This window comes from Ceratocystis lukuohia (assembly GCF_044167205.1).
Source record: "Ceratocystis lukuohia strain C4212 chromosome Unknown Supercontig3_pilon, whole genome shotgun sequence".
Lineage (NCBI taxonomy): Eukaryota > Fungi > Ascomycota > Sordariomycetes > Microascales > Ceratocystidaceae > Ceratocystis > Ceratocystis lukuohia.
In genome coordinates this window covers 1,787,824-1,811,264 of record NW_027263522.1, presented here as the reverse complement: position 1 = coordinate 1,811,264, position 23,441 = coordinate 1,787,824, and the positions used below count along the sequence as shown (strand labels likewise).

Below are 23,441 nucleotides of genomic sequence, written 5' to 3'. Positions count from 1 at the left end.
CTAGACATCACTAATGTTGATGTTGTGGTAGGTACCCACTGTCGACATATCCAAAACTAGCAAGTTTCTTAAAGAGGCCGGCCATAGGTATTATGCAGATGCCTAGAGAGGCTGTAGGGCCTTGTAGTAGGCTATCCTCAACCACCCTTTCTACAAGAGGTTCTCCCGCTACTGATAGGCCCGCCTGTTTGTCAGAAACGAGGCTATCCGTTTGGAAAGGGGTTCTAGCCTTATTTTGCATCTCGGCCTAGTTACTGGTCTTTTTTCCTTGGCAGCATCAAAATCATCACTGATTCAATCTTCCGTAGTTTAAGCCCACCCATGACGATATCTTTCAGCATCCGGGTGAGCTCTGTAGCGCCCCTTCTCGGCACTGCAGACACGTAGATCGTTGAGATAATGCATAGCTCAACTGACTTACCTCGATAGCTTTTGTCATCACCCTTGAAGCTCTTACCCAGCGCTAACAGGATTGAGGTTGGCCGATTGCTTAGTAGTAGTATCCTTTTTCTATTGTCCGGAGATCGCTACAATTATTTCTTCGCTCCCCTTATCCTCCCTCTCTTCTCCCTCACTCATTCCCGCCCTCATCGTCTTTCACCTTGCAGTTGTTCACCCGCCTCCAGACCAACCAATCTTGAGCAAATTGGGAAGAAATTTAATGCAGCATTAGCAGCAAACAAGACCATAGCAACGCACCTTTGTTCTAACTCGGAACCACATGAACATGGGCAATAGTGGTACATGAAACAGGGGCCAGAAAACTTGAACCTCTCCAACGCTCCGGACTCCCAAAGTGAGGCACCAGATAGTCCCAAGGGTATAAATAGAATCATCAGCATCATCATGGCTGGCAAAGCGCCCGAGTCACTATAGGGCATGACTCGAATGGACATTAGAGGTGGATAGTATGGGAGAATCTGTTAAAATTAGGCTAACATGGCGCAAAGGAAGATGTACCTATCCCTACCAGTCAGCTCTAGCAATACAAGTCTAACAGGTCTATCGATCTACGCCATCCACCATTTGTCAATCTTGAGTTTCGCAGTGTTCATCCTTTTATCCCGTCTCCTGTCTGTATCCTGAGTATACTCTCATGTAGCTATGAACGCACAAACAACCACCTGCGGGTACAGAGTTGGCTTTTTTGTTCTTCGTTGAGCTTCTCGTTCGCAGTCTTCCTCTGCTTTCCCCCCTTTCCTAACCTGCTCCTCACGTTTCGTCATGTCTTCCCTCATACCTCCCCTCATACCTCCCTTCGTATCTGCCCTCATACCTCCCTTCGTACCTTCCCTCATATCTTCCCTCATACTTCCCCTCATGTCTTCCCCTCATTCTCCCCTTCTCATACGCCAAACTCTCTCGCCTCAGTCTATGCCTTTCTCTTCTAAGCTCTCTTTGCTCACGTTGCATCCTAATATTTGCAACAGACTCACGCACACGGACCGTCAAGTCACGAATTTTAGCATGAATCGTGCCCCCAAACTCGTCCTCTAGCTGTGCTTCTTCTACATCTGCGTCTCCGTCATCGCTGGAGTCCATTCTATAGCTGTCATCCGTTGAGACAGCATCGCCGTCGTCGTCGTCGTCATCATCATCACCAATACCAGCAGCCCCAAGACCAAGGCCAAGGCCAAGGCCTAGACTATGCCCGTTTGTATTGCAATCATCGTAAAGACAGCCCCCGTCGTCTTCAGGGTGTGGTCCATCATGTGTAGATATGTCTCCATCATCCTCGTGAGGCAAACCATCAGTCTTAGTCGAACCGGCGGTCGAGCCCTTTGACACAGGTGTCTTGCCGGCCGTGGCCTTCTTACCCTTGCGATTGCGGGCCTTAACCTGCTCAAGACGGCGACGCTTTTTTTCCTCTTCAATACGTTCATTGCGGGCCCGCAGTTCAAACGACCGTATTAGATACCGTGGAGGCTCGCCAAAGATAGCTTCGTAGTCGCAAAACAGGCAGATATACTCTTCCTCATCAAGCAATGGGGCAGGCGGGGGGTTCTTGGACAACCGGCGTCGGGTCTGAAAACGCCGCTCACGAGCTTGTTCAGCTAGCTCCTTCTCCAGCACTCGCCGGTTCTTGCGCTTCTCCTGGCGCTGTTGTTCCATAGTCATAGGGGCGGGCTCCTTAACTTTTTCGGCCGGCGGCGGAGCGGTTCGCGTGCTTATCCGGCGTTCTTCAACAGGCTGGGAATATTGTTCAGTGGGCGAGGGCATGTAGTGAGGGTCGTATGGTACAACAACTTCCTGCATGCCTGGGCCAGGCCATTTGACAGTCCCAGCATCAGGCGAGTCGCAAACAAAGGTAAACTGGGTTTCTGTGGGGGTTGTCTTGGATTCAGTATGTTGGGCGAGAAGACTGACGTTATCATTACCGGTGGTGACCGACATCTTCTCGGCCATGGCAATTGCATTAGAGATGATACCGCCGGGATGGGTATCTATATGGGAAAAAAAAAAGGTGTGAGTAGAATGCTATATAACAAGGCATGCACGCAATAGAGAACAAGAGATTCGAGAGACAAAAAAAGAAGCCTACCCGTCGTTGTCCATGCAGGAGCAGAACGCATCCTTTCAGAGCTACTAGGCCCCCCCATGGCTGAAGCAGGAACGGGCCCAATGCCCGTTGTGCGGTGGTCAGGCCAAGCGTGCGGACTAGGATTTGCCGCAGCCCGTAGAGGGGTTCTAGGATTCCTTGGACGGCCAAACATACCACGGCCTGGACCAGAAATACCTCCCTTCGTGGATGTTGGTGTAGTCATTACGGAGTTGGGAGAGGGTGTCGAAACGTAGTTTAAGCTATGGCTAAAGCCAGGCCTATCTCTAGGGCCTGGCGATGACATAGAGGGGTCGGTGGAGTCGTAAGTCTCGCCACGAGACAAAGACCCAGTGGCACTGGGAGCCGCTCGTGTGCCAGTAGGAATAGACAGCGCAATACTAGAATTGTTACTAAAAACCGGCGGTTCTGCCATGATTGGAATCTTGCGTTTCTTGTTGTTTCCGTTTTCGAGGCTACTACTGAAGGTAGATTGGTTGAGTTTTGTTTTAGGAGGTTGGCTTTTAGGGGTTGGGAGAGTGACGGCAGTAACCGATAATTCGGGGGGGTGTGAATAGCGACGGGCTTTGCCTTTGGATCTAGGGGAGGGAAATGATGAAGGCAAGGCAGAGGTGGACGCAGATGCAGATATGGATACAGATGCAGGTCCCGAAGCAGAGTCCAGTACAAGATTTACTGGAGAACCTGGCCTGGGGGTTAGAGGAGGATTTGAAATAGAAAAGGCGCGGCTGGAGATAGACCCATGTCGAGTCAATGTGTGACGGCTTCCAGCTGCAGAGTTGTTGGCAGAAGTGTTGCTGGCAAAGTTGGCGTTGGTATTGCCGGGGGCACCATTTGCTCTAAACCCTGGATGGTTGCGTAATCGAGGGTCTGGTGAGGGACTATGGGCGGAAGGGGACCCAGATCCAGATCCAGATCCAGACCCAGACCCAGAGGGAAAGAGCTCCGACTTCAAGACGTAACCAAGCTCTGGGTTGTAAGCAGGATAGTGGAAAATGGGGGTAGGGGTGGCAGGGCTGGATGGTGGGTATTCAATAGACTCAGCAACTTCGTCGGAGAGACGCTCGCGGAGACGGCGCTTTGGCAAAGGGTGGATAGGACGGACCCGCGGAGAAACGGGGTCAGAGATGGGTTGCATGCTGGCCCAGGTAGAGAGGCAATATATGAGGGAGATAGGGTCGAGGCTGAGGCTGAGGCTGAGGCTGAAGGAGGGGTATCTTGGATCTAGCGGGAAACAGCAGCACAGATATCAGGACTTGACGAGACTTATGGTCGAGTAGAAAGTGGATGGGTATCCGTAGAGTATGGATGAAGATTCCGTAGATTGAGAGGATATAGTCTCACTAAACGGAGAGAAATGCTATTCTTTCGTCAGCCTGTCTGTTGGGCAGCAGGAAGAAAGAGCGTCAGTCAATACGTCATGAAAGAGGGAGCAAGAAATAAAGGAGAGATTGGCAGGACAAAAGAAGAACAAAGCAGAAGAACAGATCGGGCTATCCACAAGCAGCACAACGTGAGCAAGCCAGCATAAAGGATGCAAAGAAACGGACCAAATACGAATGAATATAAGAAGGGGAAGAAGGCAGAGGGCAGAGGGTGGGTAAAAGCAGTGACAGCGACAGAAGCAACTTGGAACAGATGAAAATACGACTTCAATGGTTGGATGATAAATCAAAGGGCCACCCAAGGCGCCCCAAGGGGAGGCAATATGAGCAAGGCAGCCAGCAGGGTCAACTGGTCACAAACACAGCAGAGCACAGCGCACATTATTCTATGCAATGTAAGATACATACAGGATTTCAGAGAGCAGCAGCAGTAGCAACAGCAACAACAGCAGCCAAGTGGCCAAGCAAGCAGGGCGTGTGCCTGAAACAAGTGACAACAAGCCACAAAGCAGAAGACGGGAAACACAATGCGAGCTAAGCGTCAAGGCGAGAATGAAATTTAGGTGTCTGGGCCGCTCGGAACGTCAGGTCGGGGAGGCGATCGGTCAAAGAACCAAGAAAGGAACTTTGCTAGCCGGTGTAATTCGTTAGAAACTTGCTGCGTCTCTTTCCTGAGAGAGCAAGGAGGAGTCAGCCCAGCAAAGTTCCGTCAAGGCACAACAGCCTCTCAGCCACAATTTAGCCAAGGAAACCCCAGGACAGGGCGTTGTGGGCAAAGGCGATCAGTGGCGGCTACAGTGGAGTCCCACGCTGTAGCTACAGTGCACAGCGGGTCAGGCACTGCAAATATAGTGGGCCAAGGAGGAGGGGCTTCTTCTGTTTGATTCTCTGACGTCAACTGCGCAAGAGATTTTTCCTATTTCTGATGTCTTTTGCTGGGAGAAGGTCGAAAGACAGAAAAACAAATGCGTGGTAAATTTTGATTCAAGTAGCTGAAGTTTGAGCTTGAGCAATAGAAGCCATGTTGCTTGTTTACTATGCTTATGCAACAAGAGAGGCTACGGTTGATGATGATGTCAGTTTTTTCACAGTGATGAATTTAATTGGCCAAAAGCCTTTTTAGAGCGGAGAGAACAAGCGAGAAAAGGCAAGAGAAAAATATGCAGGTAGCATTTAACCCTGTGATTCTGGATCAACCCTACAGACTTCTAGGCTTGTGGCCCTGCTTCCTCGCTTTGTACCTTCAATGTACCCCGCACTTTGTAGTTTGGTTGCGGGTTGGTAGTTGGGCTAACTTGAGGGTACACACAGGCTACCTTGAGCGGATGAAAGGTCAAAGAGCTTGCTTTAGCGCATGCATTGGGTCCGAGAGCTTCATCGCGGCTGTTGCTGATAGTAGTAGGGTTTAGGGTGGTTGAGCGCTGTGGCACGGCGAGAGGCTCTAAAGAAGACAGATGAACGCTGTATTTTGGGCTATTGACGCTATATTTCAGGGCCTAGAGCCCCGAATTTTCATCCTAAGAAGAAAGCGAAAAAGGCGTGTCGCAAAGCGTGCTGAATTTATCTTTTTTGCTTCTTTTTTGTCTTTTTTTGTCTTTTACCTTTTTACTCGTCTTTGTCGCTCTTCGCATCTCGTTCTCTGCTGCTGTTGCTGCTGCTTGCCTTCGTTTTTGTACTTTTTTCTTGCAGGCTTTGAATCGCGTCGAGGATTCCTCTTCTCTTCCTTTCTTCCTCTCTTCTCTTCTCTTGTTCCCATAATACAGGCAGACCAACACGCATCACATTCGTTATTACTCTACGGTCCCTCGCCTTCTTCCCACCCCCTTCTCTCTCTTCTCTCGCCTCTCTTTCTCCTCACCCTACCCCAATGGCACCCCTCTCTCCAAGACGATCCTCTAGAGCTCGAATACCAAATAATAACCTCCCAACAAACCCAGTCTCTTCTGCTGCTGCCATTGCCTCATCACGCCCTGAACGTACCACCCGATCTAACCGCCCATCCTCGACCAAGTCCACACCAAGCGCTTCACTCTCGTCTGAATCTCCCGACGATTACGACGATATACATATCCTTAGAAGCAGCCGTCGACGAGGCCCAGACGACGACTCATCTACTCCTAACTCTAAATCCCGACCTTCTCGCCGTGATAACACTACTTCGATCACGGTTGCCAACATGGCAAACCACAACAACGAAGAAATCCAGGAGGACGACGAAGCCGTCCGCTGTGTCTGCGGCTTCGATGATTATCCTGGCCCACCACCACTCCCGGCGCCACAAGTCTCCGATGCCGCCTCAACTCCGTCCGCATCGACTAAACGTAGCAGAGAACGAGATTCAGGCTCTGACAGCGAGTTTATCAACGGCATTGAGGTTAACGAAGATGTTTCTGGGTTTTATGTGCAATGCGATGTGTGTAAGGTCTGGCAACACGGTGCGTGTGTGGGAATAATGACTGAAGAAAGCTCACCCGATGAGTACTACTGCGAAAAATGCCGAAAAGATTTGCACAAGATTCATATTGCCACTAATGGGTAAGGCAGCCAGCTAGACATGGACACATCGAGAGGCTTGGTTGAGATATAACTATGATTATGTCTCATTTGGTTCTCATCTCCATCTGTCTACTATCTCAAACAATAACCCCTTAGCTAATACTCTCTACCCTCTAGCCAACGATACTCCCACTACACCTACGCAACGATTGTTTCGCGCTCCACCTCGCGCGCTGCTGTCGGATCCAAAGATAGAGAAAAAGATAAAGATGGTACATCCCGCTCAGGAAGACTGTCAACAGCATCACAAACTGCAAAACGCCGTTCAACTATGAACAGTCGCGATGCCGCTTATGACGAGGAAGAAGAGCTTCGCCGGGCTATTGAGGCCAGCAAAGAAGACGCGCCAGTAGTAGAAACCAGTGATAACAGCTCCCGTCGGCTAAAACGCGGTCGCAGCCACAGCGAAGAGTGCGTACAAATTCCCATCCTCCATTGTCCTTGGCGAGCACGCCTTCAGCTAATCTAGCTATTTGCTGACATTTTATTTCACTTTGGTTTTTAATTGACACAGAAACAACAATAGTACCGCCAAAAGACTCCGAACAAGTTCCCCCTCCGTCTCTCCACCAACAGAAAAATCTGGGCCATCGCCCGATGACTCGGAAGACAGCTCGTCAGCACGAAACGTGAAAAGATCTCGACAGTCTCGGTCACAGCGTGAAAATCTAGAGCGTCAGCAAAAGGAACGCCAACGCCAAGATGCAGCAAATAAACGCCGCGTTCGTGCTGACCGTCGACGCGCAGACGGCTCGACCTGGCGAGACTCGGAAAAAGACGATTATTCTGCCGATAGCAAAGAGCCAGACGAGCCCTCAGCTAAAGCCGAAGCAGTTGCGAAGGCTATTGTGCCCGATAATACAGAACCAGCTTCGATCGCTGCAGAGTCGGATAGAATAGCTGATGTTGAAGCTTCAGCGGCTACTGCTCCTACTACTGCTGCTGCTCCTGCTGCTGATGCTGCTGCTGCTGCTGCTGATGTTGCTGTTAATGAGATATCACAAACCCCTGACAAAGCTACAACGAAAACTACCCCACCCTCTACCACAGCACCAACAGAAACTTCTATGGATGTTCCAGAGAAGAAGCCTTCTGACAAAAGGACTATTGAAAAGTCGGAGCCAGAAACTGAAAAGGCCCCCATAAAAACAACAGAAATATCGTCTGCGGCCGCCTCTCCAGCACCATTCATTCCCGTAGTCATTAAGACCCCTGATACCCCTCCAACTACAGCACTGGCCCTTCCCACCTGCGCCCCAACGCCTATATCAGAAGTCGCATTAGCAGCGGCCCCAGCTACTGCGCCAGCCGTCTCAGTTAAAAAGACCTCTAAGACGGGCAAGAAGGGCCGCGGTCGCAACCAATATACCCGCGACCGAGACGAGATTGAGGACTCTCCCGTACGCAGTACCCGCGAATCGCGACATAAATCTGCTGCCGCCGCTGCCGCTGCTGCCCAACAAGACAACTATTCAAGTCACAGCAGCACTAGTAATGGCCACAACAACCACAACAGCGGCAACGGCACTAGTTCTCGTGGGTCGCGTCACACTCATGATTCAAAGTCATCCAAGAGCAAGAGCTCCGTGGGCAAACTGTCTATCCCTGAACTGAAGCGCCGGTCGGCGGCGTTCTTGGACTTTATCCAAAAAACACAGCTAGAGCTAGCGGCTGAAGCGACACCAAGTCGGAGCGGAAGTAGTAGCGACGACGAGGGTCGTGAGGTGTCGCTCGAAGAGCGCCGCGCGGGTGATGGCAAGGGGGGAAATAGAGGAAGGGAAAGAGAAGGCACAGCGGTACCAGGTACAAGGCAAGGAACGCCTGAGCCATCGACCGCACGCAAGGATTTTGGCGACTTGAGTTGTGGCGAGATGATGGATGTGTTGACGCGGGACTTGCTAAAGTGGCAAAACCAGTATCTGTCGTGATGTCTGGAAACCTGCCTGGCCTAATCGGATGGGCGCTGTCATGATGGGAGTAGTAGGCTCGCTCGACACGCCCAGACTAGACCAGAGAAAGCCAGGCAGGTAGTCAACCTCCTAGCAGGTCAAAGCAAAACCCCTTTAAAAGTCGTCATGTTATTGGAGAATCAGCTTCCTACGTGTTTGTAGTGAATAATACCCGCAGCGTTTTCTTTGTTTTGCAATGTGTTCAAACTTGCCTTTCTAGGCTCTATTCACCTAAGCACTGTGTCTTGTCTTTATTATTTCACACTTTCTTGTAAGTAGCGAGATGATCTGTTGATTTCGCTCGGCCTTTTGAATCGAGAGCGGTATATCACGTGACGTCACAATATTGAATGTGGAGTTTAGGCTTCGTGGGGGCAAAGGACCTGGGTATTAGTCCTGATGATAATAGATGGTGATAGTGGCGATGGTGGTAGTACAGAAAATTAATACACAGCCAAAAACAAGTTTGCCAAGCTCAGCCTAAACCTAGTGTATCCAACTAAACAGATCTTATAAACATCTTCAGTCTCAAACTTGCTCTTACGAGTGCGCTTTTCGTCGCGCTTTTATAATCTCCTGTCTAGCCTCCTTGGCAAGTTTCTTGGCCTGACTCAACGATATCGCTGGGTCTTCCAAGTTCTCGATGGCCGTCTGAATGGTTGTCTTGTTAACCTCTTCAAGAGGATACCTGCCTAACTTGCCAGAACGCCACTGGCTAACCATCCATGCGGCAGCATGATGTTCGTGACCAGGAGCAGCACGGGAGAGACGGCCTGTCTTGGTAGCGACGGCTGATAGGAGCTCCATCACGTCGTTGGTGGGTGGGCAGAAGTGCTCGTATAGTTTCGGGTTCCAATGATTCATCTTGTACAGGAGGTAGTCAGCCTGAGTCTCGTATGGTACAATGCCATCGCGGATGCCGTGTGCCAGCGCAAGCTTGAGCATGACTTCTTTGTCGGCTACATACGGAATGAAAACACCTGGCGTATCGATCACAAACACTCCTTCGCCAGGCACATTGTCTTGCGGCCTAGTTTTGCCTCCTAGTACGCGTACAGGGCTGGATAGTTTGCGCGTGACTCCGGGGTAATTTGCGGTAGGAGCCACTTTGGCTTTGCCACCAGCCCCCATGCCCTGACCACGCAACATGTTGATCAATGAGCTTTTGCCGACGTTGGGCATGCCAACGACAAAGATCCGCAGGCCTGTCAAGCTTTCGGCATTAGCGGCGTAGTCACGCAGCATATTCAACAGGTTGGTTGCCTGCATGCCTTTACGCAAAAAGATGGGCTTGCCTGAGCCAGGCCGTGATGCATGAAAACGGCCGAGCGCAGCCTGGATATTTCCATTGTGGGGTGATTCACTGATCAAATCACACTTGGTGTAGGCGACAATGCGCTGGGTACAGTTGGATAGCACATTCTCGAGCATGGGGTTCCATGAGGTAAGGGGTAGACGGGCATCGCGGCATTCGATGACAAGGCCAATGTCAGAGAGACGCGCTTCGATGTTGCGCAGAGCAGCACGATGATGGCCGATGAAATATGATTCGCGAATCTGAGGTGTGTCAAAGGAGATGCGTGGGGTAAAGCTGGGGGTCGAGACGGGAGGAATGGTAGCTGAGATTTGTGGCGGCGAAGGGCTTGTAGGGGGCGCAGAATCGGCGGTAGGACTGTTGCTTAGGCGTATCGGCGAGTGAGAAAACTGTCGAGCACATGGGGGTCGAAGAGACGGACTATTTCTAGGATGCCGTGTCGAGGCTCTAGATGTGGTGATGGTGTGAGAGATAGAACTGCAACGAGCAGCTAATGGACAGGCAAGTGTAGGAGGGCGCATGGTAATGGAGAGAGATTGGAAGTAGCTGGCATGCACTGTAGAGGGCAGTGCGAGGCTAATTGGGTGTCTAGAAATCGCCGTGGTAGCGGCAAAGTGCAGAAACCTAGGCAAGCCGGCCGGGGCTCACACCTACAATGAAGCCTTCAAAAATGAAGTGGGACAAAATCTAGTTCGGCCATATCACGTGACTTGGCAGACATGGACATGGTATGTGTGTAACAGCAAAATATAGGATTAGCCGCGATGCCTTGGATGGATGGATATCCATGGTAATGAGGCCGTCGTATTACCGTGGAAAACCGGTAGGTAGATGCTAAATAATACATACATACATACATACATGGTAATGAGCCCATTGACACACTGTCAAAGGAAGACAGCGGTCCTCTTTCAACCTGGCGATCTCCCCACCCCCCCCCCCCCCCACGAAACGAGCCTTGAGATGCCTGCTTACAGCTTGTTCTCAGAGCGGAGGCTTTGAAGCTTAGCAAGCTCACCTCAGACATAAGGGCGTTTAGAGTCATTGCTCTTGTAGCAAATACAAACACCTCATCTAGTTTTATTCGTTGGAAAGGCAAACACATACCACAAATCAAAAACACTCCCTGGGAGGCTGACGCAAACCCTGTTTTGAAAATCTACGGAAAAACCTGGCGTGAGCGCTTTCTAGGAGGCTGTGGAGAAAAGAGGCTTCTCTAGAAGTTTGCCTATAGTTGTAATTGCAACTAAAAGGCCGATTAAGTGAAAGCTCACAGAGAAAGCCAAGACAGTGCTGCTTGAGTACTACTACGAGCCTGCCTGCCCCGAAAACATTGGCCCTTTTATAGAGCCGAGTATTCTTTCCCCTTTTTCCTTTTTTTGGAGCACCGAAGCTTGTAGGTTTCTTTGAGGACTTTGGTGTCTTGAGGTTTGGCGATTTGGAAGTGACTTGTAAAAAGACGCAACAACGTAATGATAATAACCAGCCGCGATGTGCCAGCTGTCAGTTTCGAACCCTCAATCTTCATCTACAAACCTAGTATTATGCTTTTAATGCACTCTTTGCAAGCAATAGAGTCGTGAGAATATTCAGCGCCGGGAGAGTGGGCAGTTGTCAGCCCCCCTCCCCCTCTCGCCCAAATTCTGGGCTTTACTTGGGTGAACAGGCCTGATGACATTTGGCTAGCTGCTTGGGCTGGCCTTTGCGACGGCGTTTCGGGTAGCGTACTCTAAAATGAAGGACCAATGAAGAAGCGACACTCGGCTTTGATGAGATCTATGGGGGTAGGCATCGCTATGTTTGGCTACTGTGGTTATTGAGATAGTGGCAGTTTCGTCTCGAGGTCTCGTGCTGTTGTTTTGTATGGAATTGGTAGATAATTCATAGTCATGGGCCAGCGTGATGGTGAGGTTGTAAAGTGAAAAAGAATGTCTGTCAGGTATGCAAAAGTGGGCCAGGGCTCTATGACATGGCAGTTCGGCGTGACCAATAGGACCTGTCTTTTGTGGTGGATACCCAAGGGTCTAATGGATAAAGTGGGTAGTTGGCGATAGAGCAAGTGTTAATTGGCCAGTGTTAGCACACACGTAGCCTCTTGTGTGCGTTTATACATGGGATTGAAGAATGGCTTGGATCTATGATAGACTGCCATGGCTGCTAATGGCAGTCGGTAAGCTGTAAATGCTAGTCATTCAACATCTTTAGTTGGTTCTGATGCGGCAGATATGTAGTAGCATAGCATAGTGGCACTTTCCCTCTAGATTAGTGGAGACATCTACTGAACGCACGTCTCTTAGGCATAAGATGTCATAAGATGTGGATACCAGGTTCGGCACAGATCTGCACCCTTGTAGCCAATAAGATGGATGATCTCAGCCTGAAGCATGCTTTTTCAGCAGGCGGCTTACACGGGAGGAACCGTCACATCAGTAAATAGGCTACTGCAACGACGGGTCTTTCGGAAATATGGGAGAAGGGGCAGGAAACAGCAGGCGAGAGGGAGAGCGGAAATTGAAGCAAAGGCGGCAGAAGCGAGCATCAGGCGAGCGGACCATGTTTGGATTGGGCAAAAGTATCCTTGGAAGATCGCCTAATCCACTACTGATCTCATCGCAACCACGGTATCATAGTGAGATGGTTTTGTCATAAAAAGAGGCACTTTGGCTTGATAGCATTGCATAGTCGTATCTTTGTTTGGCCAGATAGTCCAGATGTAGTATCACACGGGGGAAATTGTAAAATGGCAGTCAGGACTGCTAATTACAGACGCAGGAGGCTTCCGAAGGTCGATTGAGGTCTAGACTTTGGTTATAGGACATGGCAATAAGCGGGGACTCCTTGCTCCAAGAGGTTGAAGTGGAATTTTAGCTGCAGGAGAAAAGTATGCATATATGCATATAGCGAGGGTCGGACACTACATGCTCGTCTATAGGTACGTCTTGGAATTCCTGGCTTTTGACATTTGAGCTTCGAAACCCATACGGGCTGTTTCCTAGTTTGACGATAGAGCCAGATCTCCTGAGCTTTTGTACGGCTAGGGCTCGATTCCTAGCAGCCTCCATAGGGGCTAATGAAAAGGGGTATGTGGGATATCTGATGGCGTGGGCAATTCGGTAGCACAGCACTTTGAGGCTTTTGCTGATGTATCATAAATAGGACTGATTCCAGGGTACCTAAGAGTGTAGACGCTTGCCTGTGTCTAACCAAATGTATAAAGAGGGCATGGCTATGTATATCTCTTCCCAGCTTTCTTCTCGTCTTCCTTTTGCTGCTAAGGTAGTAATTGAGAGCCAAGTGGAAGGCGCCTGTTGCATTGGATCTTCTAGACACAATATAAACTGGTGCTTCTTGGTTTATGACCACCATTGGTAGTTTTGGAAATGCCCTTCAAATTTATCACACACCTACGTCCCTAACGCTTTGTTCGTCGCCATTGAAAAGGCAAGAGAGATGCACAGTGTATTAAACTACGAAATTCTGGGCTTCATCTTTGTCTAGCTCGTATTTTCTATCTTGTCGCATGCCTTTCGCTCTTTGAATCCTTTCCCTAGTAGTAGCATTTCGTGTTGATGCCTCATTAGATAGCTATGTTCTGTACTGATGTGGGCTTATTTATCTCGTCGTGGGTTTCTTGCCGCAGAAGATCTCGAGTGCCACGTAGTCCAAGATTGACGGTCTATGTATCCACAGAGCTGGCTCCATCGTTCCTAACTGTGCCAGATGAGCCAGCCTCACCGACCACGCCTGCATCAGCGTGGTCATGAGAAACACCGGGGGATATCAGGAGATGGATATTTGTCGCTAAGCTTCACGATTTGCTAAACAAGATATTGGCAGGGAAAGTCTGTAACGATAATAGCCCAACAGTCGCCCTCGTTATTGATGAGATATTCGCCAAGAAGCTTGTTCATCCCAGAGCTAGGACTATTCCTAGTAGCAAGATTAATAGGGGAGACACCAAAGCTAGCGGTAGTGTAGGGGACTTGTCTTGAAGTCCTGCAGGATGAAAATCTTGCCGCGAATCTCGCCAAGAGTAGGGGCCGTAGTAATTCTATCAGTACCTGGTGATTCAAGTCAACATAAACAGGCTTGTATAAATTCTTGAACACTAGAACTAACGCCAAGCATATGAACACTTGGGCCAAGCTTCTATTTACCTTGTGTCGGACTAGATGTTGATTTGTCTCTAGGTATATCTTTGTGTGTGGTCTATCCCCAAAGCCCTGATCTAGAGGCCGTTTTCTTAACGCCATAAAATTTCAGCTTTCTTCTCTTAACGCTTGCCTCATTCTCTAACATTAACTCTAGGTGTACTCTAACTACCTAGATAACAATATCATCAGCATAATATCTTGTGAGTTGTTTTCCCTGTCTGTAGTACACACATGACTCTACCTACCTCGCTACAGCCCTCTTTCAAAGGTATATAAAGCCTAAGCCCAAATCCCGACACCTCCAATCAATAGAAACAGATCAGACTCATGGAGGTATCAAGACAACACGACCTAGGATGACTAGCAGCCTTCGTCACCGATTATATTTACTCACATTCTCGTAGGTTCTATATCGGACAAGACAGCCGTACCTTTGGTACCCTAGTACTGCAGTCCAGAGCCGACTTGAGGCAGAGAGCATCTCCCCACTTCATAGAACTATTTAGCTAACATTAAAGAGTCCTAACTTCATAGAGCTATTAGGGGAAGAAGGCAGTCCGAGACAGGCGATGCAATTACATATAGGTAGAAATAGATATTGCGAGGGAAATAGGCAATGATACACGACAACTTGAGCCCCATACCTCATGTCAAGATGAGCTTCATGCGAAAATACGTTTATGAATAGGATACATAATTGCTTCATTTTCTCTTAAGGTGTGTTGATGCGTAATGTCACATGCCTCATCACCATAAATCTTGCCCCGGCCTGAGCTGCTACTCCAACCGGCACTCCTTTGTCAAAGTTCCTCCTCGCGAGACTTGCCCTAACTTTTCACACGCCACCTATGACCGTTTATTTATTCCCAGGTCTCCAATACGATTTACTATGCTTCTCTTAGTGCATCTCGAGAAGTCTCCAAAATACTTACTCTTATTTATTTAGCTTTCGGAATCAAACTATCTTGCGCTAAATCTGCTCTCCAACTACGACAAAAGCTTCTTTCATCTCTTCATAAACATAAGGCCCGTTCCTTCGTTTCCGACGTAACTTACCTGGCTTGGTACTAGCCCCTGTCTACGCATTGGGCTGAGCTGAAGCTAAAGTTGGACTCTTGGCATCTCCACCCTCAACTGCAAGACCTGAGGTCAGATTTTACAAGGAAACGTCAGCTTTGGGATTGCGGCTTGGAGAAGCACTTACGAAAAAGACTACTGCATATACTATCTAGAAACAACCTTGCCAAGGTATTACCCGGCCCTCAGTCTCAACCTTCTACGTCCTACCTGGCGCTGTGGCCCTATTTGTTTCTCCGTAACTTCTAGCCAATGTCTTTGGGCCTAGACTCAGTGGCTCAGCGCCTGAATCTCTTGGCCCATGTTAACTAACTTCAAGTAGTACAATCTAGCAGTTCACAGGAGGATAACAGCTACGTGTAACCAGGGGGTTGCATTTGAAACCAGCACCTAACTTGGACTTGTATTTCTAGTACCCTGTACGACATGAGCCTGTCGTCATTTTGAAGATATGATTCAGATCCTAAGGATGACGAGCACAATGTATGGAGATTAAAGGTTATATATTCATGAACGAGTGAAAACTAAATAAAATCTGTAGCAAGGTAAGAAGCCCAGTCCTTATGTTTGAAAGTCACCAAGGGAAACGTAGTATCGGGTGGCTTTATGGTTGGCTTTGCTTGGAAAAAGAAAAATATTAAAAAGATGATAGAAAATAAAACCGAGAAAGAGAGGACGCCTGGCCCGAGAATAATAAATGGAGGACAGGTAAAAGAAAAAAATTAACAGGGTTTGCTGGGGATCTCTCGGCGCTTGGTCCGGTACAGGCTCAGTGCATCAGTATGCAATGAAGAAAAGAGCTAAGCACTCGAGACAAGCTTCCGTCTTTTCTCGGGCTCCACGCTCGGCAATACCGAAAGAAGGATCTAGGGGAGAGGATCGCTTCGTCTGCCAGAAGGAAAATAGGAAGTAAAAAACCTTCCTAACAGCAAGCCAAGCCCTGCCTGCATTCTTCCCACGTGCTCTTACTTCTGCTGGGCGCAGATTGAGCGGGCCTCCTGAGCAGCGCCCATAGCGCTGTTGATGTTTCCACAGGCATTGATGACGCAACTGGTAGCCGCCTGCTGGATCTTGTCCATGTACTTGCAGCCGCAGGCCCAATCACCAGCCCGGCACGACGTAGCGCTCGTAGTGGCCTGGTCAATGCAGCCCTGGGCCTTGCCGTTGCAGGCAGTAACACTAGCGGCCGCAGCGCCAGAGGCTAGAATAGCAAGCGAGAAGATGGAGGAGAACTGCATGGTGAAAGATATGTTGTAGGCGGCGTAGTGAGTAAATGAGGTGTGATATGGTGTTCAAGATGAAGTAGTGTTGGTGAAGAAGAGCAGAACGTAGAAGACCACAGGCGGCGAGTGACGTTGGCTATTTGTACTTTTGCATGTTCCTTGATTTCTAGATCCGACCCGGAGCCTAGAGCAGGCAAAGTGTTCGACATGGAGAGGCTTAGCCTTGCTTTGGAGGGCCAGCCATGCGCATCCATTAACGGTATGTAATTCGAAGAAGGGAATGTGCGTCTGCCCTAGTCTGATACGTAGCGTATTCTGTTGCCCATCTCCACCTATGACCGCATAGCGCAGAGGCAATTGCGCACCGGCGAGTCAGCAGAAAGATGGAGAGCCTTCGGAGCCAGCTATGGCTAGAGGCTGAAGAAGCTGGAGACTGGTTGGAGTTCCAAAGCATTGGAGATTCGGCAAAACTTCTTGATCGTCTTTGCCTTTATTCCTTTTTTTCGCCACGGTCTTTTGCTAGGGCGTTCTTCGCTTCGCTTGCAGTTTTGCAGGCCCTAGCCTTTGATTGGATGCCCCGGATTCTTAGATCGTGGGGAATGTGGAGGGCGGAGGTCGAAAGTGCCGGGTTGGTCAACTTTCGGACTAGCACGTGACCTGTGGCGGCGACTGACCCTAGGGTTGTGCATGAGTAGTACGTGGTGGGGCTTGGGTTACGTGTGACTCTTCATGATCAATCTCGAATAAGTAAAGTTCATGCACATCACAGTCACTTGCTTCAACTTCTCGGCTTTTCTTTTTCGCCTCTTTGCCCTAGCTGCTCTCCACAAGACCACTCGCATTTGCTTCTCTTGTTTTCTCAGTTTTTCCTGCTTACTCTCTAGCGACAAATGGCCGAGTCCAGCGAGCCTAGTGCCCAAGTCCTTTCCCATGTACAGGCATACCACGACGAACGTTGTCTAGAGTCGCCGATTTACAAGTTCCTGCTGTCAGAAGTAACCTTCACGCATGCGTCACGCGGGCTGATAGTGGCGCGGATGCCAGTTCGGGCCGAGCATTTGAATAATTCCGGCAGTATACACGGGTCGGTCTCAGCAACTATTGTCGATTGGGCCGGCGGACTAGCTATTGCGGCATGGGATCGGCGAGACCAGACAGGACCCAGTGTTGATATCAATGTTAGTTATCTCGGCACTGCTGGGGATGGCATCGTGGAGATTGAGGGCCGTGTTGACCGTCTCGGGTCGAATCTCGGCTTTACGTCAGTCGGTATCTGGAGAGTCGATGCTCAGGGAAAGAGGGGCGCTCCCATCATTCTCGGGAGACATACAAAGTTCCTGCGTTTTAGCAAGGCTGGCCCAGGATTAGAGCAGGGGGAGAAGGAGAAGGCCGAGAAGATTTAAGGCCGAGGGCTGAAGGCTAAAGGGGGCATCGGGTGTTCCAGCTTAGGTATGGGTCACAGTCTCTAGAGGCCTATGAGATGGCTTTCATTAAACTCTAATATTAAACTTTTTTTTCTAGACAGCAGTGTCTTCGTTTGATTCTTGATATCTCATAATTGCAACACAAATTTACTCTATTCTATACAATGCCCTCAACTTCCAACTCACACTTGTAATTCTACAAGAGTTCCTATTTTATAGTAGGAGTGCTGCAGCCAGGGCCACAACAACTGCCGAAAAGGAGGCTGCCATTGTGGTGGCAGCAGCAGTCACTACTGGAACGTCGCTGCTCTCGGAGCTAGCAGGGCTAGACTTGGACGAAGTAGCCGGGGTGTTGGGGCCAGCAGGGGCAACCACCGAGGAGAAGGTGACCGGCAGGGTGGTGGGGATGGCGCTATGAGCCATTCCAGTGTAGGTAGAGAAGGGGTTAGCGTTGGCAGGGCCAGCGGGAGCCGCGCCAGAACCAGAGTTAGAATCAGCGCTGGAGCCAGAGCTAGAGCCCGAGTTAGAGCCAGCGCTGGAGCCAGAGCCAGAGCCAGAGCTAGAGCCCGAGTTAGAGCCAGCGCTGGAGCCAGAGCCAGAGCCAGAGCCAGAGTTGGAAGCACCGTGAGTAGCAGCAGCGCCAGGAACCAAAGACGAGGCACCGGGGCCGGCAGGGGCAGAGCTGTGGGCACCAGCAGCAGGTCCGGGGCCGGCTGGAACACCAACATAGGCATCGGTGGGCTTAGGAACAGTAGTAGTCACGTCCGCAACGTAGAAGCTAGTGCTAACAGTAGGCTCGCACTTGCCGGGAGTCACCATTCCATTGGCACCAGTAGTAGCGGTAGTTGAGGTGCAGTCAACAGTAACGACGACGGTGTGCGTCAACTGTGAAGTAACGTAGACGATGTCGATATCTGGCACGCTGGTAAAGGCCGGGAGAGCGGTGCTGTGGGCATCAGTGGAAGCTCCGAGTGGGTGGATGGGCGAGCCGCTACCGGGCTTGCTGTTGGCCAGGCTGGTAGTAGAAGGCCTGCCGGCTGTAGCAGTCAGCAGGGTAGCAGGAACAGTGGTGTTACCGTAGGGGTGAGCCGGCGAGCCAGAGGACACAGGGTAAGCCTTGGTGGTCTTGGTCTTTCTAGCCTTGGCAGGCTTCCGGCTCTCATCCTCATCAGAGTCGGAATCAGAGTCGGAATCAGAGTCGGAATCAGAGTCAGAATCAGAGTCGGAGTCAGAGTCAGAGTCGCTCAAGAAGCTGCTCCAAGGCTGCTTGTGTCCCTTGCCAGGAGCCTTCGAGTGGGGTCCGGCAACGGCGCCAGTGGGGTTAATGTTGAAGCTAGGGATAGTTCCAGTGACCAGGGGAAGCTTCGTAGACTTGGCCTTAGGGTGCTTGGAAGGCTTGCCTTCATCGTCCGAGTCCGAGTCCGAGTCCGAGTCCGAGTCCGAGTCCGAGTCAGAGTCGGAGTCAGAGTCAGAGTCAGAGTCGCTCAAGAAGCTGCTCCAAGGCTGCTTGTATCCCTTGCCAGGAGCCTTCGAGTGGGGTCCGGCAACGGCGCCAGTGGGGTTGATGTTGAAGCTAGGGATAGTTCCAGTGATCAGGGGAAGCTTCGTAGACTTGACCTTAGGGTGCTTGGAAGGCTTGCGACTCTTGCCCTCATCGTCCGAGTCCGAGTCCGAGTCCGAGTCCGAGTCCGAGTCAGAGTCAGAGTCAGAGTCAGAATCGCTCGAGAAGCTGCTCCAAGACTGCTTGTGTTCCTTGCTAGGAGCCTTCGAGTAGGGTCCGGCAACGGCGCCAGTAGGGTTGATGTTGAAGCTAGGGATAGTTCCGGTAACCAAGGGAAGCTTTGCAGACTTGGTCTTAGGGTGCTTGCCGTACTTGCCATGCTTCCGGCCCTCGCTCTCATCATCCGAGTCATAATCAGACTCAGACTCAGATTCAGAGTCCGAAGATTTACCGCCTGTCTTCCCAGCTGGCTTCTTGCTACCAGCACCGGTGCTCACACCAGTATAGTTCTCGTCCTCGTCACTGCTGTCCGTGTCGTAGTCACTTTCGAGGTCGCTGTCGCTCCAATTCACATAGTAGTCTAGGCCGTCGATCTCGGCCTCTGAGTGTGTCGGACGAACAGTCATCGAAATACTCTTAGTAGGGCCGGTAGTCAAGACCACAGAAGGACCAGTTGACAAAGCTCCAATCGAAGTAGTTCCGTTGTAACCGGAGCTGGTTGCTTGATAAGCAATGGGAACCCCAGATCCGGTACCAGCCGGCGCAGTCACCAGGGCGCTAGTGACCAAGCTGCTAGTAGTAGTGGTGGCGTCATAGATGGTGTCCTCGTCAATAGACTCATCGTCGCTCTCCCAGCCATAGCCGGCCTCCATGTCACTACTGCAGCTATGGTAATCGTCCTCATCATCACTGTCGCTACAGTAGTAGTCCAAGCCATCAACCTCGGTCTCCGAATGAGTAGGAAGAGGGGCAGAAGAAACAGCAGTAGAGCCAGTAGAGCCAGCAGAGCCCAGGGGAGCAGAAGTAGGGTTGGCATAGCCAGTAGTAGTGTTGGGATAAATTCCAGTGGAAACAGCAGCGTGGACCGGAAGACCTCCAGTAGATGCCACATAAACGCCGTCATAGGACACAGCCTCGTTGTCGGAGTCGGAGTCGGAGTCGGAGCCAGAGTCAGAGTCAGAGCCAGAGTCGGAGTCAGAGTCGGAGCTCGAGGCAGCCTCATGTTCGGAACTAGAACTGGCATCAGACTTAACAATGCGGCCGTCAATTTCAGCTTCGATAGGCGACCGATGCTTCAGATAGTCCAGCAAGACAACATCCAGTTCCTCGTAAGTTGCTTTCTGGTTGGCATTCTCCAGCAAAAGCATGTTGTCACCACCCTCAAGCATAAAGTCGATAGTCACCATACGGTAAGTCTCGTCAGGCGTAATCTGCTTGCCATTGATCTTGACACTAATCAGGCGCGATCCAGCCGGCATTGCGGGGTTGTAGACAATCTCAACACCACGAGAGACCTGGAAGAATGAAGTAATGGGCTCGCCGTTTACAATGTTTCGCATAGCGACAGCACCCTCGAAAATCTTCCATAGAGTTTTTCCATCAAACTCGACATCAACCACATTGTTTTTAAATGGCAGCACAGTCAAGACTTCGCCAAGGGTGACCTTACCAGTCTCAATGGTAGCTCTGATACCGCCCGAGTTGACCAGCGCAAAGTACCGCTTGTTGTCAGCCTTGGAGATTTTTGACTTGGAATGACGTATGACATACTCCATCATGGCATCGGCCACAACGTTGCCCAGCAGACATTCCTGCAGCTGACACATGGTCTGATCTAGATCGATAACAGCACTGCCAACGACCTTGCTAGCAAAATGGTCGAAGCCCATACGCCACTCATCAATATCAGCCTGAAGCTCAGCGTCAAAAGGAGTCTTGTCAGTGATGGGGATGGGAGCACCCTCATAGGACAGCGCATGGCCGTCCTCGTCAAAGGCCACCTCAATCTCGCCGACATAAGTACCCCAACGGTGGGCTGTGACAACAAAGACCTCGTTACCGCCAGCATCATGGACGATAGTAGGGTACTTGCCCTCAGCACCGGGCATGTCTCCAAGCAGTGTGTGGGTATGGCCACCCATGATCAGCGAAAGACCCCGAGTGGCCTTGGCCAGCTCGATATCGTGGTCAATACCAATGTGGGTCAGAGCTACAATGCGCTTAATGTTGGTATTGGCCTGGATATGCTCGATAGTACGTTGCACAGCTGGCACTACATCAAGGAATTCGGTGTTATCGGGGTTAGACTGGGCTATGGTGTCCTGAGTAGTAACACCGATGACAGCAATCTGTTGCTTTTCAAAGATAACGTATGGCTTGACAGTAGCATTGATGTTGGGGTCAGCTGAGTTGATGTTGGCTGAGATAACAGGGAATTTCAGAGTTTTAAGATACTCGCCAAGCTCAGCATCACCACCGTCCCACTCGTGGTTTCCAAGTGTCATGGCATCGAAGCCAACCCGGTTGAGAGTCTCGCTAATCTTGGCAGTCTTGTAGTGAGCATAGAAAAGAGTGCCCTGGAATTCGTCACCGGCATCAAAGACAAGGGCGTTCTCGTCTTCGGCACGTGCTTTATCAAGGACATGCTTGATGCGGGAGTATCCACCGTAGCAGCCACGTTCAGGGTTCTTGCAGCCAAGACCCGACTTTGAGAAGAGGTCCAGGTGGGCATGGATATCATTGACGTGATAGAACTCTACAAAGAAAAGGGATGTTAGTTTGTTTTCATCAAGGAATATGGAGAGAGACCGAGTGGCTTCTTGTTACTTACTAGCCTTGTAAGGCTCAGGAGCGTCAGGGTCACGCTTGGCTAGCCTCTGACTATACAAAACATCATTGGCAGCCGCCAGGCCAGCCACAGCCAAGCTGGCCAGAGTAGATAGCTTCATGGCTGAAGGAGGAGGTAGAGAGTGTATATAGAAGAGCAAAGGAAGGTGTTTCCTTTTCTCTGTATTTTCGCCAAAAAGCTTAACAAAGAATGGAAAAGAAAGACTTCAATCAAGAAGCTCTTTTAGGAAAGACAGCCAAAATTGGAGCACAGGGAACGAGCCTGGTGAAACAAGAAAAAAAAAAAGAGAAAAGCCTTCCTTAACCGTGGGGATCTTGGGGGTTGCTTGGTCTTCTTATATGCTGCTTTTGTTTCTCTCCTCTAGTGTCTTCGTTTCCATTCCTTAGTTCTCCTGCAGTTATATGCTAATCTGCGGCCTTTATTCTAGCACTCGCCTATTTTTGGGCGGGGGAGAAGGGAACAGAAGAGCAGGATGCCCCGTCCGGCATCTATCAAAGCAGATCCTGGGTTGGAAGCCGGGGGTGTGTCAGTAGTCAAACACGCGCGCAATCTAGAAGAGATATACACCCGACTATCAAAGCTAGAGCTATATCTACGGCTGGGAGAAATGCTATTAAATGTTGCCCAGTTTCTTGCCCTATCTCATGTCCAAGTCACTCTATCCCAATCTGTACCTACCTGCATCCATATCTATATCTGCTTATGTTATCTAATTTTTTTGTTTTGATATCCCGAAGCCAAGCCCAATGCTGCTATCTTGAGTGCTGCGCGTTCCACGTCATGCCGCGTCTGTTCTCACTATCTTTTCCATGGTCTTTAACGATGGGTTTCTTTTCTTTCCAGGGGTCTAGGTCAGCCCATATGCTCCTATCTCCCTTGGTTGCTTTCTTGTTTCTTGTTTCTTGTCTCTTGTCGTCCCCCCACTTGTGCTCCTCCTCTTTCTTACTCTTATCATCCTGTGCCGCCGCACCTTTGTCCATCCATTCCTTTTCGATATGACATAGACACCCACATGACCCCAGGGCCGACAAGGGGGTTTCTTCGCCCCGCCAAAAGATGGTCATCTCCGTGAGGGAGGCCTTGATTTGATTGTGAATATATCTAACGTCTACTAGAATCGCTAAGATCAAACGACGCATTGAACGCTTGCAGAGGCCCTTTTTAGCTGCCTAATTATTTACATACCCATAATTTTCGCATCTTTTGGTAAATCTTGGTCTTTATGTTTTTTTTTTTTTTCCTCTTATGATGGACAAGGTGCGGAAAGAGTACATACTCGGTATTTTCTTTTTCTTTGAGAAGTTAGTACATACTCAGCCCATGCTCTCTCTATGCAGCAATAAATTTTCTCGTAAAAATGCATTTGCAAAGCAAGGACAACGCCAGGCAAAGGGAAAAATAGAAAAATAAAAAGAATCAAAGCTTGGACGTCATGACATGCATAATTTT

The 23,441-nt window shown here is 49.9% G+C and overlaps 6 protein-coding genes across 6 annotated transcripts; 2 read left to right on the top strand and 4 right to left on the bottom strand.

Annotated features, from left to right (window-relative positions):
• Nucleotides 1–1,010: 1,010 nt before the first annotated feature.
• HOO65_030479 (uncharacterized protein) lies at nt 1,011–3,698 on the bottom strand (the record flags this gene model as incomplete). Its single annotated transcript, XM_071001885.1, has 3 exons — nt 1,011–1,075; nt 1,437–2,444; nt 2,543–3,698. 3 exons carry the CDS (start codon nt 3,696–3,698, stop codon nt 1,011–1,013), a joined length of 2,229 nt encoding a protein of 742 aa, XP_070860158.1.
• Nucleotides 3,699–5,812: 2,114 nt separating this feature from the next.
• HOO65_030478 (phd-finger domain-containing protein) lies at nt 5,813–8,429 on the top strand (the record flags this gene model as incomplete). Its single annotated transcript, XM_071001898.1, has 3 exons — nt 5,813–6,480; nt 6,619–6,912; nt 7,028–8,429. The coding sequence occupies 3 exons, from the start codon at nt 5,813–5,815 to the stop codon at nt 8,427–8,429; spliced, it is 2,364 nt and encodes a 787-aa protein (XP_070860157.1).
• A 561-nt stretch (nt 8,430–8,990) lies between these two features.
• Nucleotides 8,991–10,286, bottom strand: HOO65_030477 (Mitochondrial GTPase 1; the record flags this gene model as incomplete). Its single annotated transcript, XM_071000429.1, has 1 exon — nt 8,991–10,286. The coding sequence occupies one exon, from the start codon at nt 10,284–10,286 to the stop codon at nt 8,991–8,993; it is 1,296 nt and encodes a 431-aa protein (XP_070860156.1).
• A 5,675-nt stretch (nt 10,287–15,961) lies between these two features.
• On the bottom strand, nt 15,962–16,234 carry HOO65_030476 (CFEM domain-containing protein; the record flags this gene model as incomplete). Its single annotated transcript, XM_071000428.1, has 1 exon — nt 15,962–16,234. One exon carries the CDS (start codon nt 16,232–16,234, stop codon nt 15,962–15,964), a length of 273 nt encoding a protein of 90 aa, XP_070860155.1.
• An 875-nt stretch (nt 16,235–17,109) lies between these two features.
• HOO65_030475 (thioesterase superfamily protein) lies at nt 17,110–17,622 on the top strand (the record flags this gene model as incomplete). The annotated part of the gene is made up of 1 exon (XM_071000427.1): nt 17,110–17,622. The coding sequence occupies one exon, from the start codon at nt 17,110–17,112 to the stop codon at nt 17,620–17,622; it is 513 nt and encodes a 170-aa protein (XP_070860154.1).
• Nucleotides 17,623–17,856: 234 nt separating this feature from the next.
• On the bottom strand, nt 17,857–22,092 carry HOO65_030474 (5'-nucleotidase; the record flags this gene model as incomplete). The annotated part of the gene is made up of 2 exons (XM_071001782.1): nt 17,857–21,899; nt 21,975–22,092. 2 exons carry the CDS (start codon nt 22,090–22,092, stop codon nt 17,857–17,859), a joined length of 4,161 nt encoding a protein of 1,386 aa, XP_070860153.1.
• Nucleotides 22,093–23,441: the final 1,349 nt, after the last annotated feature.